General features: G+C 39.5%; 1 protein-coding gene across 8 annotated transcripts in view; it reads right to left on the reverse strand.

The window, feature by feature from the left end:
• The window catches only part of SYNE2 (spectrin repeat containing nuclear envelope protein 2), a 384,031-nt gene that overhangs the window by 222,905 nt on the left and 141,345 nt on the right, over positions 1-19,781 (reverse strand). For all 8 annotated transcript variants that reach the window (XM_077122415.1, XM_077122416.1, XM_077122418.1 and 5 more), the window contains 9 exons: positions 17,813-18,024; positions 17,583-17,673; positions 16,657-16,775; positions 16,308-16,434; positions 14,384-14,541; positions 13,466-13,610; positions 12,235-12,845; positions 11,013-11,192; positions 9,049-9,199 (listed from right to left, as the gene is read on the reverse strand). In XM_077122415.1, the coding sequence (XP_076978530.1) occupies positions 9,049-9,199; positions 11,013-11,192; positions 12,235-12,845; positions 13,466-13,610; positions 14,384-14,541; positions 16,308-16,434; positions 16,657-16,775; positions 17,583-17,673; positions 17,813-18,024 (1,794 nt within the window). The remainder of the gene's footprint in view (positions 1-9,048; positions 9,200-11,012; positions 11,193-12,234; positions 12,846-13,465; positions 13,611-14,383; positions 14,542-16,307; positions 16,435-16,656; positions 16,776-17,582; positions 17,674-17,812; positions 18,025-19,781) is intronic.

A 19,781-nucleotide genomic window follows, 5' to 3' on the forward strand; every position in this document is an offset into this window, starting at 1 on the left:
CTTTAAGAAAAAATGGAAGAAATATTTGGGACTTAGCATTAGGTAAAGAGTTCTTAGACTTGATACCAAAAGCATAACCCACGAAAGGAAACGATGATAAAATGGACTTCATCAAAATTTTAAAATTTTGATCTAAGACCCTATAAACAGGATGAAAAGACATGCTATGTTTTGGAGAAAATATTTGCAAATCACATATCTGACAAAGGACTAGTATCTAGAATATATAAAGAACACTCAAAACTCAACAGTAAAAAAACAACCCAATTAGAGAATGGGCAAAAGACATTTCACCAAAGAGGAAATAAATGAGACAAATAAGCACGAATAAAGAGCACAAGTATAAACCAGCCTTAGCTACCAGGGAAATGCAAGTTAAAACCATAAGATGCTTTTCCCCTAAGATTGGGGGAATACGTATCTGTATGACTAAAATAAAAAAAAATAGGACACCATGAAATGACGGTAAAGATGTGTAAAATCTAGATACTCACATACATTGCCGGTGGAATTGTAAAATGGTAAAACTACCCTGGAAGAAAACAGTTCGGCAGTTTCTTTAAAACTAAACATATAAATAACATAACACAAGTCAGTTTACTGCACTCTTAGACATTTATTCCTGAAAAATGGGAACATATGTTCACACAAAATGTCTACATGAATGTTTATAGCAGATTTATTCATAATAGCCAAAATAGAAAATACCCGACGTCCTTCAGTGAGTGAGTAATTAAACTGCGGTATACCCACCCATGCTGAGTAGTAACTCAGCTATAAAAGGAGTGACATTGTAATACATGTGACAACCTGGGTGTACCTCCAGAGAACTACGCTGAGTGAAGAGTCAATCCAAAAAGTTTACACACTGAAATGACTCCATTTATATGACATTTTTTAAATGACAACATTTTAATAATGGAGATCAGATTAGTGGTTGGCAGGGGTTTTAAGCAAGGAGTGAGCCTGTGAAACTGGGTGTGTCAATAAAAGAGAACATGAGGGATCTCTGGGGTGATGGAAATGCTGCTTCTTGACTCTATCACTGCCAGTATCCTGGTTGTGACATCACGCTACAGACTCGAGTAGTGGTGGTGTTTCTGACAATTTTATTGAGATTTATTCACACAGCATACTGTGCGACAGTTGTTAATACACACATACCTACACATAGTTCTTCTTTATTAGAGAAGTTGTAGGTTTATAGAAAAATCATGCAGAAAGTAGAGTTCCCATATATTCCCCTTACACGTACAGTTTTCCCTGTTTTAACACTTTGCATTAGTATGTTGCCCTTGTTACAGTTGATGAAAGAATATTATAATTGTACTATTAACTATAGTTTTGAAAGATATTACCATTGGGAGAAACTCAATATAGGGTTACTAAAATCTTTTTGTACTATTTCTTATAAAACTGCACGTGAGGCGGGCCGCGGTGGCTCAGCGGGCAAAGTGCTTGCCTGCTATGCCGGAGGACCTCGGTTCGATTCCCGGCCCCAGCCCATGTAACAAAAACAAAGAAACGGAATACAATAAAACAAGAAAACGTTTAAAGATGTTTCCCTTTCTTCCTTCCTTCCTTCCTTCTATCCTTCCTTCCTTCTCTCTGTCTTTCCTTTAAAAAAAAAAAAAAAAAAAAAAAAAAAAAAAAAAAAAAACTGCACGTGAATCTGCAATTATTTCAAAATTAAAAGCATAAATAAACAAAACAAGCTTATTAAAATGGGAATAAAAAACCCGGGGGGGTGGGGTAGGGTTTCCATCTCCCGAAGGGACCCTGCTTGCTAATGGCGGAGCTAGGACAGAAACCGCTGGTCTGAATCAGTTACACACCAGAAAAGCCTCTGTTCTTTCAAGCCACCCCCGTGGGCGCGGGCCTGTTGTGGGCAGGACCTTTTGCTGAGGTTGTTTCCATGGAGATGTGACCCAGCCCACTGCAGGTGGGCATCAATCCCCTTGCTAGAGTCCCTTATGGGAGGATAAAAGGCAGAGACATTTTGGAGCGAGTTCAGAGAAGTTGAGAGAGAAATGCCCAGAGACATTTTGGAGAGAAGGACCAGCAGATGCCGCCACGGGCCTTCTCATGTGACAGAGGAACCTCAGATGCCAGTAGCCTTTCCTGAGGGAAGGTATTTTCCTCTTGATGCCTTACTTTGGATATTTTCATGGCCTTGGGAACTGGAGATTTGTAACCTAATGAATCCCCTTTGTAAGAGCCACCCCATTTCTGGTATACTGCATTCTGGCAGCTTCAGCAAACCCAAACAGAAGCCCAGGTCTTCTTTCTCCTGATTCAAGCTCTTTGAATTGGGCCATAATAAATGTCTGCTCAATTAAATGAAAAAAAAAACTACATATACAATCATAACTTTTTTTTTATATGGAAAGAGCTTTGTGGTGACATTCACACAAGCTACTACTGAGTGAAAAGGGGCAGGAGAGGTTAACTTTTTAGCATAGACAGGAATGATGGGTTTTGTTCTACAATGAATGGAAGGAGTAAAATAAAAGAAACAAGGCCTACTGTGACATTTCCCAAACTTTACTAGTCCCCTGGTATTCCTGCTTTCTAGTTTTTATGTTTACTCTTCTCTCTTTCATTAAAGAGAGTGGAAATTTGTTACCATATCCCAGATAACCATCCAGGTTTCTATGGTTTTGAAGGACAGAAGTTCTCAGTGGTATCATATTTCAACTGCTGGTGCCAAGCATCATGAATATATCAATACCACTGGAATTGACTGTTTCCAAAGACAGTACTTATATCACCACAAAATTAACCAAGTTATGTTAACAGGTATACTAAAATTTGCTTTTTACTATCATTACTATACCGTTCATTCAAAATGATTTATTTTAGCGAATTTATAAAATGCACATATGCTAAATAAGATACCAGATACATAACCGAGCACAATAAGGAAAGGCTAGACTTTTATACATTTCTTAAAGGCAATTACAGTTGTCATTTTATTACTTTCAAAAATACCTTTCGTGGGAAAGCCTTCACAGTTGAGTAATGGGTTTAGACAAAGCAAATTTAGCCAGTTTGTACTTCTGCCTTATATATATTTCAAATATGCTTTCAGGACAAGGCAGTATTCATGATTGAAACATGAATTTGAAACTAGATAAGCCTGGGTTTAAATAACGATTCTGCTACTTATTAGCCATGTAATTTTGGGAAAGTTACTTAATCTCTATCTGTACTTTTTTTCACAGAAGGAAGCTGTGAATTTGACTGTCCAGATTCCAAGACATAAACTGGACTACATTTATTAGTAGGCGAGATCATTGCACATGAAAAATCCAGTAAGTGGATATGGCTCTTTTTTGTGCTTCAAGTTGCTTCCTTTTTGTTCAATACGTAAGGTGACTCCCAACTTTGGAACCAGCATTTTGGACCTATGTTCTCCGCTCACGTATGCTGAAGGAACCAGGTCATTGTTTAATATCTGAGCTATTCTAAAGAGAGATAAGATCCTAGGATGTAGATTTAGATCTGCAAGTGATAAAGGCCTTACAGGTATTTAGGCTGGGCAATGCTTTGAGCTATCTCTTACCAGAGAACTTGCTGCAGACTGGGCATTTGTTTAGATAATAATAAAGCAGGACCATTTGGTATATTCTTTGAGTACATATCTCCCTTGCCAATCCCATAGGAAAGCAGGAAAACTGGCAGGCAGGATTGGGAATTCTTTGTTTCCTATCCATAATATCATCTTAATTACACCAAAACCCCTGTATTTACTTCCAAAACTCTCTATAGCTCAGTTTTCTCACTAGTATAATGGGAAAAATATTATTTATTTTAGAGGGTTAGAACGAGAACAAAATGATATAATAATATGCAAAGTACCTGGCACATATCGACCAAGCCAACAATAGGAGAGGTTATTATTATATTATTATCATCATCACATTATGATTACTTAAAATTTCAAGGCCATATGATAATCCTATTTGGAAATAAACTTATTTTTCTAGCTTCAGGGTGTTTTGGTTTATGAGTAAATCTTTTAGTGGGGGGGGTGGTGAAGGGACAGAATCAGACCAATAATGAAAGGAAATTAGTAAATTTGTAAAGTTCTGCAATGAACATCTTTGGTATTGAGCATTTTCCATATTTAATATTATTTCCTTAGAATAGATTACTATTGAAGTATTAGGTCAAACATTAGAAAGATTTTCAATGGTCATGAATCATTTTGTTAAACTCTTTTCCAAAGGGTATTACCAATTTACTTTTCCACCAGTAATGCAAAGAGTGCTCATTCCATTGACTATCAAAAGCTTTGACAATACTAAGGGCAAGAAAAGGTATCCTCACGTAGTTTCAGTTTCCATAGTGAGGTTGAACTATGTCCTCTATCTTTTACCAACTGTCAAATTATTTCAAGCGTCAAATAATTGGATGAGCCATTAGTTTTTGCTCAAAAAATGAAGATAAAGTCAGCAAATATTTAAATGTCAATTTCCATATCTTTATGTTAAATCTATTCTCATTCTATATTCTGTAATCATGTGAAGATGGGTTTCTGCCTAAACCTATCCACTAAAAAAAGGGAAAGAGGATGCGGAGAAAGAGGCACACTTATCCACTGTTGGTGGAAATGTCAAATGGTGCAACCGCTGTGGAAGGCAGTTTGGCGGTTCCTCAAAAAACTGAATATAGAATTGCCATACGACCCAGCAATATCATTGCTGGGTATCTACTCAAAGGACTTAAGGGCAAAGACACAAACGGACATTTGCACACCAATGTTTATAGCAGCGTTATTTACAATTGCAAAGAGATGGAAACAGCCAAAATGTCCATCAACAGACGAGTGGCTAAACAAACTGTGGTATATACATATGATGGAATATTATGCAGCTTTAAGACAGAATAAACTTATGAAGCATGTAATAACATGGATGGACCTAGAGAACATTATGCTGAGTGAGTCTATCCAAAAACTAAAGGACAAATACTGTATGGTCCCACTGATGTGAACCGACATTCGAGAATAAACTTGGAATATGTCATTGGTAACAGAGACCAGCAGGAGTTAGAAACAGAGTAAGATAATGGGTAATTGGAGCTGAAGGAATACAGACTGTGCAACAGGACTAGATACAAAAACTAAAAAATGGACAGCACAATAACACCTAATTATAATGTAATTATGTTAAAACACTGAATGAAGCTGCATCTGAGTTATAGTTTTTTTGTTTGTTTGTGTCTTTTGTTTTTTCTTTTTCCTTTTTTATATATATATTTTTTTTATTTTTTATTATTATTATTATTTTTATTTTTTTCTCTATATTTACATTCTATATCTTTTTCTGTTGTTTTGCTAGTTCTTTTCCTAAATCGATGCAAATGTACTAAGAAATGATGATCATACATCTATGTGATGATATTAAGAATTACTGATTGCATATGTAGAATGGAATGATTTCTAAATGTTGTGTTAATTTCTTTTTTTTAATTAATTTAAAAAAAGGGAAAGAATGTTTCTGTAATATTTAGAGGTTTAGTTAAATAGTTATATTCCAAGAACTGTTGACCTATATACTTGAGACAACGTATATTTGTTATAAGAGACAACACCTGTTAGTATATAGTTTATTTTTTCAGTGATATGTAAAAAAATTCTGATATTGTATGTGTCTTTCAATTAATGACACCACAAGTGTTAACTATTCTTTTACATTTTATATCATAAATTGAGAAGCACCTTATAATTGATAAATTCTTAGACTGAATGAAATATATATATTTGTCACTGGAGGTGACCTTGATCAGGAGGTTTGTGATAACCATGTCTGTGATCTTACAGATCTTGTTATAATTAGATAAGCAGAATTTATTGTTAACTTAACAACTGTTTTTGAAAACATTTTTCTCCTTTGCATAAAATCTATGGACTAAAAGTTGTCTCAAACTATTTTAAAATACATTGCAAGATCCTTTTGTTTCGCAAATGAACAAACATACAGAAAAAATCATAATGTTAAAGGGAATGGACAGAACTCAAAACTGTAGATACATAATACGCAGTAGTAATTGTTACAAGACACCTAGCGAAGAGCTTTAATTTTTAGTTTACATTTTCTTTATTTTATTTTACTATTTGACTAGACTAATAAAAAACTAGAAGAAAATAACCACAACCTAGACTTCTAGTTTAACATGATATGCTGACTATACATATCGCTCTGCTCTCTTCCCAAACACCACTATAATAATTATAATGACAGTAAAGGGATAAAAACAGTACAAGCCCACAAGTACGAAGAGAACAGAGGATGAGAGATGGGAAGTTGGGAGCTGGAAAGCTGAAGGAGGAGTTGCGAGGTGGGAAAGGTGAAATCTCAGCTTAGAAGGTGAGGGGTGGGGGGCAGGTTAAAAGGAAAAGCCAAAAGAAGTCAGTCCACTTGTGCTGCAGAATCTCAAGACAGCCTAGAAGGTTTCTGGTACCCATGTGGGCAGACGTACAAGGTCAGTTACAGACAGGAAGAGGGGATGACATTTGTAAAGATGACACTGATTAGATCCCAGGTCTTCTCCCAGGTTACATGGCCCGGTAGAAAGTGGGGGGCTGGCTATCTGGAGAGGCTGGGGACTTGGAGCTGCAGGACGGGCAGAGAGCGGGGTGCAGTCTGTGATGATGGCCACGGAGAAGTTAAAGGTGGCAGGAGGGCCAAGCCCGGGACGCAGACACCCGGTGATGGGAAGAGTTGGGATTAGATATCTCAATTATCTAGAAAGCCCCATTTGAGTAGTACAGTCATGGGGGAGTGGGAAGTGCTCAGGTACTTGGGAAAAGGGAGCACGTGGCAGTGCAGACAAAGTGTATACAGGGTGGAGCACCGTGACTGATGTTCAGTAAGGTGTGTACTAAGTCCCAGGTACCCAGCCAGGCACTTTACAGGTGCTATCTCCCATGACCAGGGACGGCTTCCTGCGGGTAGCAGGTTCCCACTTAACTGGGCGAAAGTATTAATGAAGAAAAGCAGCAAGCCAATCAGAAATAGTTCTCTGGACAGATTCCAAGGCAGGGATTCAGGGTCTATGAATGAAGTAGACTCTGTTCTTGAAACAAGAGTACTGGGTTGGAACTTGGTGTCAGGGGCACAGCAGAAGGGAAGTCATGAGAATTGGGGGATATTGTAAAGCTGAACATGCTGGATTCTCTGAGAAGGGAAGTAGAGCTTCTTAAATCCACTGTAATAGCAGGATTCCCCTAGTCATGCCAACCCCCGGGGCTGCCTCTGCTGGAAGAAGCCTGTGCCAGTTTGAAAATATTATTTATCCCAGAAAAGCCATGTTTTAATCTGATCCAATCTGGTGAGAGCAGCCATTTATTTTAATCCCAATTCAACAATGTGGGCCACTCACCCAATTTGGGGTGTGAGCTTTGATTAGACAGAGGTGTGACTCCACCCATTCTAGGTGGGTCTTGATTAGTTTACTGGAATCCTTCAAAAGAAGAAACATTTTGGAGAGAGATAGAAACAACAGAGAGAGATAGAAAGAGAGAGCAGAAACACAGATGTTTGGAGATGCTTGGAGCCCAGCAGACGTTGTTACATGCCTTCCTTGAGTTAAGATGTTAGCCAAGCCAGAACCTGGAGAGAACCAAGGGAAGCCAAGAGATGAAAGCCAGCCCTGGAGAAGCAAAGTGAGGAACCCCTACGGAACAGAGGCTGAAGGCAATGGAGCCCAAGAAGAAGGGACCAGCAGATGCCAGCCACACGGGGAACAGAGGCTGAAGGCAACGGGGCCCAAGAAGAAGGGACCAGCAGATGCCAGCCACACGGCTACCCAAACCCAACTGAGAGAGAGGTTCCTGACCCATTGGTCTTGAGTGAAGGTGACCTTTTGTTGGCGCCTTAATTTGGACACTTTCACTTCCTTGGAACTGTAAACTTGTAACTTATTCCCCATTTATAAAAGCCGTTCCATTTCTGGTATATCACAGTCTGGCAGCTTGCAAACTAACACAAAGCCAGACAAGCTGTATCTGGGCAACTCCAACTGACCGTCATAATCTGGGTAACCTCCTCCAATGAAGTCTGATAAGCCTGTACAGAGTCACACACGATACAACCGGCATCCAAACAGAGGTTCTTTACGGCTGGTCAGGGCACGAAGCCGAGTCTGAGGAAGCACTTCCCAAACGGGACACTCCTGACGTGTGGTAATAACCGTGTGTCTGCACTCTGGAATAGGCAAGGCTGGTAACAAAGGCTCTACATAAAGACTCCGCTGTCTACAGGAAGCTGTTCTACTGCAGCTTCCACCAACGTTCTGCACTGCAGCTGGGAAACTTAACAAAATTGCTTCCTAACAACAGATGTATCGAGTAGATGATACTGTACACCTGCTGTTGACAATCTGTCCGCACATGAGCCCAGTACTCATGGAACCAGTGAGGAAAACAACTTCCTGGTGTAGTCACACAGTGCGGCGCGTTGTATTCTTTTCTATCGATTCTGTACCTGTCACTGGCTGACAATCACATGAAATCATAGAGAAGAATGACATCTAGTGTCCAAAAATAAATATTCTTCTTCTAACACAAGATGAAGTTCTGAGTGCTGAGGCTATGCAACACACATGTGGAACAACTTAGAAACCCACACATCTTCACAGAAAGTCAACAAATTAAAACCTAAGTTTTCCTTTGTCCACTAACAACAGGGGATTTTCCTACTACAAGTATCTTCCCTCAAGCCTGCCACGAAGCTGCAGGCTCCTTGCAGATGGGATGTCAGTACAAAGGCTTTCCCAACCTTACAGAGAGAGTGGGTGCCAGTGACCCACATGCTCTCCTCCAGTCCCAAAGAGAAGCAACCCAGCATCAGCTGGCAGCCTCATTTTTTTCAAGCTCTGGTGGTAAATTCAATAAATTCTTAGGTATCTGGTAAAACACAGTCACTATTAACTTCTTTTAAACCAAATTTTGAAAACGACTCCATTTATAATACCCTCTTTACTTTCAGGGATTGTTAAGCAAGATGGCTTTGTAGAGTATCTTTTGGAGCTTGGACTCACCTCTGCTATCCTTTTCTTCAGGTTCTCCTTTCCCATGTATGAAGCCTGAAGTGAGATGGCATTCTCTTCTTTTTGAATCAAAGTTGTCAGAATACTTTTAATGTTCTGATATTGTTTTAAAAGCTCCAAAACTCTTTCACACTGTTCAAGGCTATGAAGAGAAATAAGGGCAAACAGCTACGTGTCTGCAAACAACAAACGAGTCTCTTACCTTGCAAATATCCTACGAGCGAACACTAAGTTTTAGGATTTTTCCTCTTTGAAAAGGAGGAAAATCCTTTTCCTCTTTGATTTATAATATTAATTTCCCAATTTTAGCTAAGAACAGTTTACCAGCAGACACACGGTGGAAATAATTACTGGCTTGATGTTCTCACCTGGCATAAGCTCCTAGAAAGAAGTACAAGACTTATAATCTTAAGGAATCAACATCTCAGTTTTTATCCTTAACAAAAGACAGTCAGGAAAATATTGCTTCCTTAGCATTGCTCTTGGAGATTATTGCGATAACGATTCGCCAAACCATAGGTTGTTTACAGGTATGTCTATTATCTCATTCTAAATTCAGTCTTTTCAAAAAAGTAAAGTAATCTAGACAATGTGCAATTAGAACATCTGATTTCTAGCACTGGCTGGACACAAAATAGTTAAGGGACCTTTAATAAGTTACTTTAGACTCTTTAGAACTTAATTTTCTTCTGTAAAATTGGATGGTACACTAGATCAAATGCAACAAACTGCCCTTACCTTGGGGTTCTGGTAAGAAACGGGACGGTGTACTAAGATAGAATTCTGAGGAGAAAATAGTGAAAGGACCCCTGATAAAAATGTCGGCAGAGTTAAAGGAAACTGCCAGGGACACAGAGGTACCCAGGGACCGGCCACAGGAGAAACATGCCACACCCCTAGGCCCCAAGGAGAAAGACCAACCCCAACCCTCTTCCCTCTGCCCTCCCACATCCTACCCACAACAGAAACCTTGGCCTGCATGGTGGGGTCTGCAGGGAGTGGCCTTCCCCACCACACCACATCCCTCTGCAGAGAGTAAAGGCAGACGGAATGGATGGAGAATATTCCGCAAATCTGCCAACTGAGACTGATGGGTAATGGCTTTCAAAACGCAGGTAAGAAAATCTCTGAGGCCTTGCTGAGGCTGTGTAGGAATAACTACAGTAATCCTCAGGCAACACCTGCCATGCAAGTGGGATGGTGAGCTAGGGAGAATAACGGTCCCCAAAACATGTTTGCGTCCTAATCCCTGGATTGGTCCTTTACACAGCAAAAGGGACTTTGCAGGTGAGGTCAGAGTATGGATCTTGAAGATAAAGAGATTATCCGGGATTACCTGATTAGGCCCATTGGAACTACAAGGGTCTTTATAAGAGGGATGCAGGAGAGTCAAAGTCAGAGAAGGAGATGTGCGGAGAAAAACAGATCAGTCAGTCAGAGAGAGATAGAGACAGAGATTTGAGGAGGCTACACTGCTGGCTTGAAAGATGGAAGAAAGGGCCATGAACCAAGGAGTGCAGGCGGCCTCCAGAGATGGACAAGTCAAGGGAACAGAACCTCCCCTAGGACCTTCTTCCAGAAGGAAAGCAGCCTTGCCTGACTGTAGGACTTCTGGCCTCCATAACTGCAAGATAATAAACCTGTGTTGTTTTTAAGTCACTGAGTTTATAGTAATTTGTTACGGCAGCCACAGAGAAGTGAATACCAGTGGTGTAACGGTAGTTATAAAAAAGCTGTGATGTGTTATCCCTGGTAGATAAACTCTTGTGTGCCTACCCGCCTACATCTAAGCTTCCAGGTTCTGACCCAGACACTGGCCCACTGAGCTTCTAGTGTGAAACCCTGTGCTTGAGCCCCCTTGAGTGCACGGGGATGTTTTCATCAACATCAAAATTTCAGAAAGTGAATCGTACCACAGACCATTCTTTAGATTCCGGAGGGATTTTTTTCCTTACCTTTCAGTGACCGAAGCTTTTGTATTCTCCCACAAAAGTACTGTATTTTGGCACTGTTGATTCAGAGTGTGTTCTCTGCCACCTCTGCATTGCCGAAGAGAGTTAACCATTTCTTGTAAGCATTTTTTTTCTTTTTCATATTCATCTAGGTCCTTATCCAGTGTGATTAATGACTTTTTCCTTCATTACACAAGAGAGAAGTTTGAAAGCCAATCATTAACCAATCTGATTTGACACAAATATGGAAAATCTGGGAGAGCACACTGACTTCAGTTGTCCTCATGGGTTTCATATCAAAATTATACATTCACATTACAGAGCTCAGGAGGCTCTGCATTTTCAGAATACTAACTGGGTGTTTTAAATATAACAAATATACAAAATCACAAGCTGTAATGTTTTTCTCTGAAGGCACACCTGTAAAAGGTATGTATGTGCATAGGAGAATAAGTTGAGGGATTTAGAGAACTAAAGAGCCTCAAGAAACCATTGAGCTTGAGGGAGTAGAGGTTGGCAGAGGAAAAGACAGAAAATAGGAGAAAGATTTAGAAACGGGAGCAGAGTTTCACAAAAGTGATTCTTGCTAACATTTTCATTTTCAGAACCTGGAAGCCACACTCTGAAATGCCAGAGTTAATATCAACACTCATTATAGAAACCACTCAACTTCAGTTTACACAGTTCTGCTCAGCCTCCAAAACGAAGTCTGACCATAGCTCACCTCTTTGAGTCCCACGCCCTCCCATTCAATCCTCACCCTATTCCTGCAGGGAGGAGAGGAGGAGACCAAATAAGTAAGGAGGAAATAGAGACAAAAATGTGGCATATGCACTTTCTACCACTCTCTATTATCAAATGTATGGAATTTGCCAGTTCTTCCCCCATCTACAGAATGCCACAATAAACACAGCAGTACAAGGGATGTTGAAGTAATTCATATATTTTATACATATCTTACTTCACACTCCTTTGTCTGTGAGAACGCACACTTTAGAGAGAGAAAAAATGACGTAACATTTGTTAAGGTGCAATATCAACAAAAAGGAAGCTTGCTTGAAAAGTCTTTCCACAGAAAAGAATGCTCGGAGTGCTGAATAAAGTAGGATGGAATAGAAGTAAAAGGCAGAGAGAGTGTTTGCTTCATTTAATAGATATAGAAAAGTGTCTACAGAAGACATAGAAAAGCATCATCTTGGGTGAAGTGCACGGAGGCAACACTGACCTCTGTACTACAGCTGGAATGGTTGGGTCCTTCAGGCCAACTTTACTGATTCGATCCTGCACGTGCTGCGTATTTTTAAGGAGTTCATTATTTTTGGAAATGCAAGCCTCCAGCAATTTGTTTTCCTCACTGAGCTCCCCAAGTCCACCAAAGCCATGTTCCTCGAATAACTTCATTGACAAAACATCAACAAGTTTTTCACAGGAGGTGCTTTCACCTCGTTCAGCATCTTTCATGGTTATATTGAGCATCTTCAAATGTTTGTCCATTTGTCTGGCCTTGTCCTTCATGAGATGAATTTTTCCCTCTTTATTTTCTATTGTAAAAGAATTTTCTGGTACCAGCCGTGTTTTTGAGGCTGAAGGCTCTGTAACGGGCTCACCAGAGAGCGCCGCTGTGCTTAAGGGCTCCAGGAAATCTTGCAAGGCTCTGAGGGCGACTTCGGCCCCCTGTACCCTGCAGCTCATCTCTTCCAGCTGTGCTCTGCGTTTCAGGACGATGCTCTGGACTGCACGAAGATCAAACGGATGCAGCTCCTTCAGCGCAACATTGTCGGACTGTCCCAAATCGTTACATAGTCCCATCTGATTCACTATGGAATCTTGGATATTCTAAAATAAAGGTCAGAAAAGCTAAAACACTAAGGCAGAAGGAAGGTGGCACTATAGGAACTAAACCCAAACCATGCGACTAGGTTTTAACTGGAAAAACAGTCCTGAGCGTGATTCAGGATGACCAGACGGCCCAGCTGTTTTATTTTCTGATACACTTTCTGATGTCCCAATCCCAAAAGGAAAACAGATTAATCTATTGTTTCCCTGTAAACAACTGGACGTTACAGAAACAGAGACCTGTTTCTACAAGCTGAAAAAATATGTTTCGCTTTTAAGATGGAATTTGGAATAAGTGAACTACAGAATATTTTTGCCAATTTTAGCGTGAGTCTACAAAATACTTAGGAATTCAGTCATTGGAGAGGGCATTCATAGCAAGGCTTTATTTTGAATTCAAAGAAAATAACCGATTTTGTACTCCCTTATTACTTCCCTTCATGTCTGCAAAGAATTAAAGGGTTGAGAAATAAATAACAAGTCTAAATTATAGAATAAATTTCCTGTCATGGCCTTTTATTTGATATAGACATTGTCAGTGCATCATTAAAATCCATAAACACCTCTAAATCTCTGAAGAATTGGTGATTCTGTAACTATACCGGAAAACGTGTATTTACCATCAGTCTCTGATAAATGCCGTCAGCATCAGGCAGACGGAATTCCCGAATGGCTACTTCACAGAGGAGCGAGTCCAAGTCACCGGGAAGTGGTTCCGTCTCCACCTGTAACCCAATCTGTAGTGCGGTCTCTAAAGACTCCATTCTGGGTGAAAAACAAACCAGACGTGAGGGAAAAGTACAGCAGAAAGGTATCCTATGAAACATATTTAATCAAAAACAAGACAGTAATCACCCAATAAGTACATATTCAATGACATGTACAGATCACCACATTGAAACCCAATCCCAGCGATCCACAATGCCAAAGGATGAGTTGTTTGCTATATCCAAGTCTTCATAATAGCTTAACGGATATCACATGGAATGGAAAATTGTTCTAAAACATACTAAGCAGTGCCCTCTCTTTTGAGTATAAAAATCTGAATGTAACTTAAGTTTGCCTTCATGGACTAAAAAGCTTTATGATTTTATTAGTGAAAATATCATGGGTTGCAAAGAATAAGCTTATCGACTATAAAATGAGACTCTAGATAAAGAACATAGAGACTCTGGGCCTCAGTTTCCATTAACATAATTTTTTAATTTTTTAAATGAGGCAGTCAGGACCCAGAGAGATTATGTAAAATGGCCAAATTCATTCCCAAAGGGAGAGAGAAGAGTGTGTGCTGTGGAACTCAACCCATCTTCAGTTCTACGTAAGTCTTGGGCTAGTGCTGTGGTTGGATTACATTACTTATCCTCTTTGAGCAGCAGTTTCCTCATCTGTGAAATAACAATCATAATGGTAGCCTTTCTTAGGATTGTAGTGAAGATAAAATAAAATAAAATTAGTGTAGTACTAATATAGGTTAGAATGACCTTTTAAAAATTTAATAAATGTAGTAAGTTCACAGTTAATACATCTCAGAATTATACCTGGCATGAAGAATCATCTGGAACTCTCTTTCTTTTCCTTTTAGTCTGTCTCTTGCCTTAGCTATAACAGGCTTCTTTATGTCACTTACAATATTTTCCAACTTCAGTGAAATTATTTCAAATTCTTTCCAGCAAGTGTCAGTTTCATTTTTTAAGACCTAGATACAATGCAAGAATTAAAATATCCACTAATGGGCTAATAGACACTATTATTATTCTATGCTTACAAAAGGAAACATCCACCAATAGTGGGAGCAAACACAAAGTTTCACATGAAAATGCATAAAAAATTATCTTGCAACCATCTACAAATGAGCTATCCGCTAGGGAACAATGCTGCCAACTCTGCTCCCACAGGACGCATTCAGTGATGTCAAGGGAGTTAACAATACGGCTTTCAAAGGTATTAAACTCTCTTCCCCTGAGTTAGATACACAGAACACAACTCAGAAAGACACACACAGATGTAAGAAGAGAAATTTTACTTCTTCTAGATAATAAACCTGTGTTACTTCTCAAACCAAAAGGAAATTGGAGTGAAACAAAATTGTTCCTACACATGAGAAGCGAGTGAAATTAATTTATGATTTATAATTAAACATCTATAATTTCATATATTCCAGATTCTTACCTTGTTGTTTTTTTAAGGCACTGCTACAAAATCCTACTGAGTGCTCATCAGTATAACTTATTCCTCACTCTCCCTAAGGATTAAGGGTTGGTATCTCTAAACTCCTTATTCAGTTACTGGGAAAAAGGTCTCCAGACAATTTCTTAATTATGATGAAAAGGTATTAAATCTATTACTTGAACAACAGAGATTTTAACACATATATTTGCTTATTCCAATGGAAAATAGAAAGGAGCCAGATGATAGAGTATGGTTCAGGAACTGCCATTAAAAAAAGGAAGGAAACTAGAAAATAAGGAGGGCACAGCAGGAACCACCCCTGGCCCTCATCTCCATATGATGGGTTTTCAGTGAAGATTCATTCTAACATACTGCCAAGTTTGCAACAAGATTATTGTACTGCAATGCACAGATGATCTTCAAAATAAGGAAGACATTTACTTGCACTGCTTACAATTCATGTGCCCACCACTAGACAGACTGATTTTTCTGTAGCTCCTGAGTCAAATTTAATGTTTCCTGTAAAGGCTATCAGCAAGATCAGCCACGATTTAGAGGGAAAACCTCCTTACTCACTGCCCATTCCACATTGCCCAATATCTGGTAACCAACAATTGATGTACAGCAATTTAAACATTGTGACAATTTGGTCAAGAAGGATGAAAGCAAATATTCTGTTACTGGCCGTGCCAGTTTGAAACTATTATGTACCCCAGAAAAGCCACGTTTTAATCCCGATTAAATTTTATGGGGTGTTCCAGTTTGCTAGCTGCCAGAATGCAACACACCAGAGACATTTTAATGGTCTTAGAACTGTAAACTTGTAACTTAATAAATTCCCTTTTTAAAAGCTGTTCCATTTCTGGTATAGTGCATTCCAGCAGCATTAACAAACCAAAACACTGGCTTTTCATATACGGTCAATTTTGGAGTACCAAAGAAGCAGTGTTGGTTGAAACTGCCTTCAAAGACATTGTTTATGACCAAATCGTCGGAAGCATCCAAACCCAACCAAAGCACAACTGAGACTCTGCAATCCACAACACCTGCAGTAATTGATTACAGCATGACCAATAAATGAGATTCTTGAACTAAAATCTTTCCTAGGTTTTCGTACCTGAATGCAAATGAATTTCCAGAATAGGGTCACATTAAAAATGCCATCCAAAAGAGAGAGCTCTTTGAAAACACGTAGTATATATAATATGAACCCCCCCAAAACAGTCAAGTCTATACTCACAGTATTCTCTAATAAAAGAAATAACTAGAGAAACCGTATTCTTCAGAAATTACCTGTAGATCAGTCCATTTATCCTGCAGGCAGTTACTTCTCCTTTCCTTATCACTAGAGAAATCTGAAGTAATCCTCAATGTGTTATTTTGCAGGTGTTGTTCAAGAATCTCTCTGTGTGTATCATATCTCAAAAAAAAAAAGGCAACAGTAAAAATTTTAAAAATAAGGCAAAAAAGGAACATTTTAGAAATTACTATCAATTATGCATGAGGAAATCTTATGGAAATTCTAAGTTACCAGACCTCATGTAAAAATTACAACCAAAGAAAAATAAAAACTTGTTAAAGTATAATATTTGCATTGATGAAAGATTTCTAGTAGATTCTCCAGTGGTTTGAAAGAATTTACCTCTCCAGTAACCTATTTATAGCTGCATTGTGATCTTTTTCATACTTCTCCATAATTTTTTCTTCATTTGGAGGCTTTAACTCTGACTCCAAGCTAAAATCCTTCATTGGTTCCTTGGCCTAAGCAAATATGCAAAACAGTAAACATATTTTTAATATATTTAGTTATACAGAAAAGAGAAATACTTGATGCTACTAAGATTTACCACTGACTCTTCACAGCCTAAACCAAGAGATAATACAGTCTATTTGAGGTTTCTCTGCTCAGGGGAAGGTCTTCCCGTAACACAGAGGAGATTTATCAGACTGGGCTTCACCTTCTAATTGGTATGACAGCATAGTAAGGAAAATACTCCCAGCTCCTCAGTGCTGTTTCTAGCATTGACTATGCAGCTGTAGTCAAAAGCAGACACAAGTAGAGAACTAAAAACAAATACACCGCATTCCTTCCCCACACGTTCTGGCTGGCAGTCTGGGCATTGTTATACAGTCAAGGCCCACTTACCTAGAATTCAAGAATCTGGAGACCTCAATTTCCAAGGCATGTAAAATATATTACCATGAGAAAAAACAAATGACAAATGAACTAGTTCGTCTTAATGAAGCTGAGACATGTATATAAATTAAGCTCAACCTCCTGGACCCTCAAAAGCAATGTACCACTGAAAACATATATGCATAATCATCAAAATGGTCTATTTCTGCAAGAATTTTTCAGATAATCAGAGAAAGATTAAGTTATGCTTGTGATAGCTTTGGTTCATTGTATTGATCTTCTGAAAGGCAGTTATTCCCACATATTGTGAAGGAATTTTAAGTTAATCAAAATCAGATTATTAAAACCAAAAATTAATGGGAAGTGGATTACTGTATATTTGGCCTTTTACTTGGGATTTACTTCTAAACTTTACTGTCCACCAACAATACCTTTTCTGCTGATGGCTTATCATCTGATTTTTCAAATGGTACCTCAGGGTGGGAATTCCTTCCTCCATCCTCAGATGTGTTCACGGTCCCCCTAGGAAGGAATCCAAATCTCATATTAAAACAGAGGGAGAAAAATGAAATCTAAAAGAGGATGAATGCACGTACTTAGTCATGTAAAAGTTTTCATCTAATTTTTCCCTGAAGAGGTAGGATTCTCACGATGTACTAACTTGCTTTTAGATATGCCTCCCGCCATAGGTTGCAGCGTCTTATGAATCTCGGAAGCAGATTTCCTAAGTTTTTCTATCTTTTGTTCATAATCTTTGAGTACTCGCTTCATTTCTTGTTGACTCTTCTGTGAAGTCAGCTCTTCACACAGCTCCCTCAGGACACTCATGTGTTGATCGAGCTGGTACAGACTGTCTTCCTCAGAAAAGCAAGTCTAATGAAAGAAATAAAGCAGGAAATGGGTTCCAAATGAGTTTACACGACTACTCCACAAGGATTAGAAACGAACAGATGTCTGTGACTTTGGCAATACGAGCTTTAATAGACCCTCTGTAGCGTGCCTGGTACAGTCATAGGCACGGGTGATCCAAAAATGAGGGAGTCAGTCCTCAAGGGACTCAGAGTCCAGTTACATGCACAAACAAGTAATTAGAACACTGTCAGATGTGTAACGATCAAGCCAACGCATCCACCTTCAAGAGTCAAGGAAAGTCTATTTCACTAGAGGGAACCATCTGAGCTAGACAGAGGATGAGTATGGCGCTCTCCAAGTCAGAAGGGAAAAAGGTCATTCAGCGAGTGGATGAAAAGCACCGGATGCTCTGGAAAGACAAGGGGTCTAGTGTGGGGCGGGCACAGCATAGCAGGAGGGAGCTAAAGAGGTATCCTGGGGCCAGATGGCAAAGGAACCCCCTGGCCTTCTAAGAGTATGAAGTTGTCCTGGGATAACCGTGAGCTGGTGAGGACTGCAGCGAAGGATTACTCTGTCGGTGGGTGTGGAAGGTGACACCGCAGGAGGGAGCGGTGGACTCGGCTAAGGAAGTGGCCACGCCAACGGAAAGGAAGGGAGAGAAAAAGCTGTTCTGAAGAACAACAGATGGGACACAGCAACTGATTCATTTAGGTCAGAGTGGGGAGAAAAAGAAGGAAAGGAAAGGGTGTGACTGAGAAAGCCGTGCCTACTTTTCATAACCAGGATGCAGAAAATAAGAGGAATAAAAATTTAAGAGGAAATATTTTGGGCTCAGTTTTGGACACGCTGAGTGTGTGATCTCCAAGGTGGACTGGTGATACCTGCTGGTCAGTCAGAAATAAAATGCGGCAGGGGACAGGACTCAGCTGGAAATAAGGATTTAGGGGCTGCTGTTCCAGAGGGGGTAGTTAGAACCCCAGAATGGATGAAATTTCCCAGGGGATACACAAAAGTAGGCAAAAGTGGAGTTTCCCCAAACCAAAACATTAATATAACAGAATAAAAAAGAGAAATTTGTGGAGAACACTAAAAAGAAACTGAAAAATTATGAGGAGAAGCAAGGAAGTCTGATATTGGGAGAGCAAAGGCAAGAGACAGTTTTGAAAAATGAAACAGTAGTCCAAGCCAGCAAGCACATGCAAGCAATCCAGTATTGCAAATCAGACTAAAGGGTAAAGGATGGTACTGGAGTGTTTCAAAACTTCATCTTTCGTGTGAGACCAAAGGAAGAGATGTTTATTTGGTACAAAATTTATATTTTCGGTAGCACACTAATTAATTTAACCTGAATAGTCAGTTTATTCAAACCCTATAATTACATGGAACCTTGAATAGGGCGTGAGATCTCGTTGGTTTGTACAGATTAGTGTGATCCCAGAGTAATCTGAGCAGAAAACAATAAAGCATTAGTAAAGTCCCCTGGAGGGACTGGGGGAAAATGTGGAAATATTAAACTTCCCCACCTGGGGAATTCCTGATATTCTCACAAGCATTGGGCAGTATGAATTTAATAGGCCGAGCCCTCAGTCTGACTGCCCTTATGAATCTCATTCCAGCAAAGGAGGTGCTAAGTCTACTGAATTACACCTGAGTCACCCCAGAGAACCTCTTGTTGCTCAGACGTGGCCTCTCTCTACGCCAACTGGGCAGGTGAACTCACTGCTCTCCCCCACATAAGGGACATGACTTCCAGGGGTGTAAACCTCTCTGACAACGTG

Source organism: Tamandua tetradactyla, chromosome 12 (genome assembly GCF_023851605.1).
Source record: "Tamandua tetradactyla isolate mTamTet1 chromosome 12, mTamTet1.pri, whole genome shotgun sequence".
NCBI classification, from domain to species: Eukaryota; Metazoa; Chordata; class Mammalia; order Pilosa; family Myrmecophagidae; genus Tamandua; species Tamandua tetradactyla.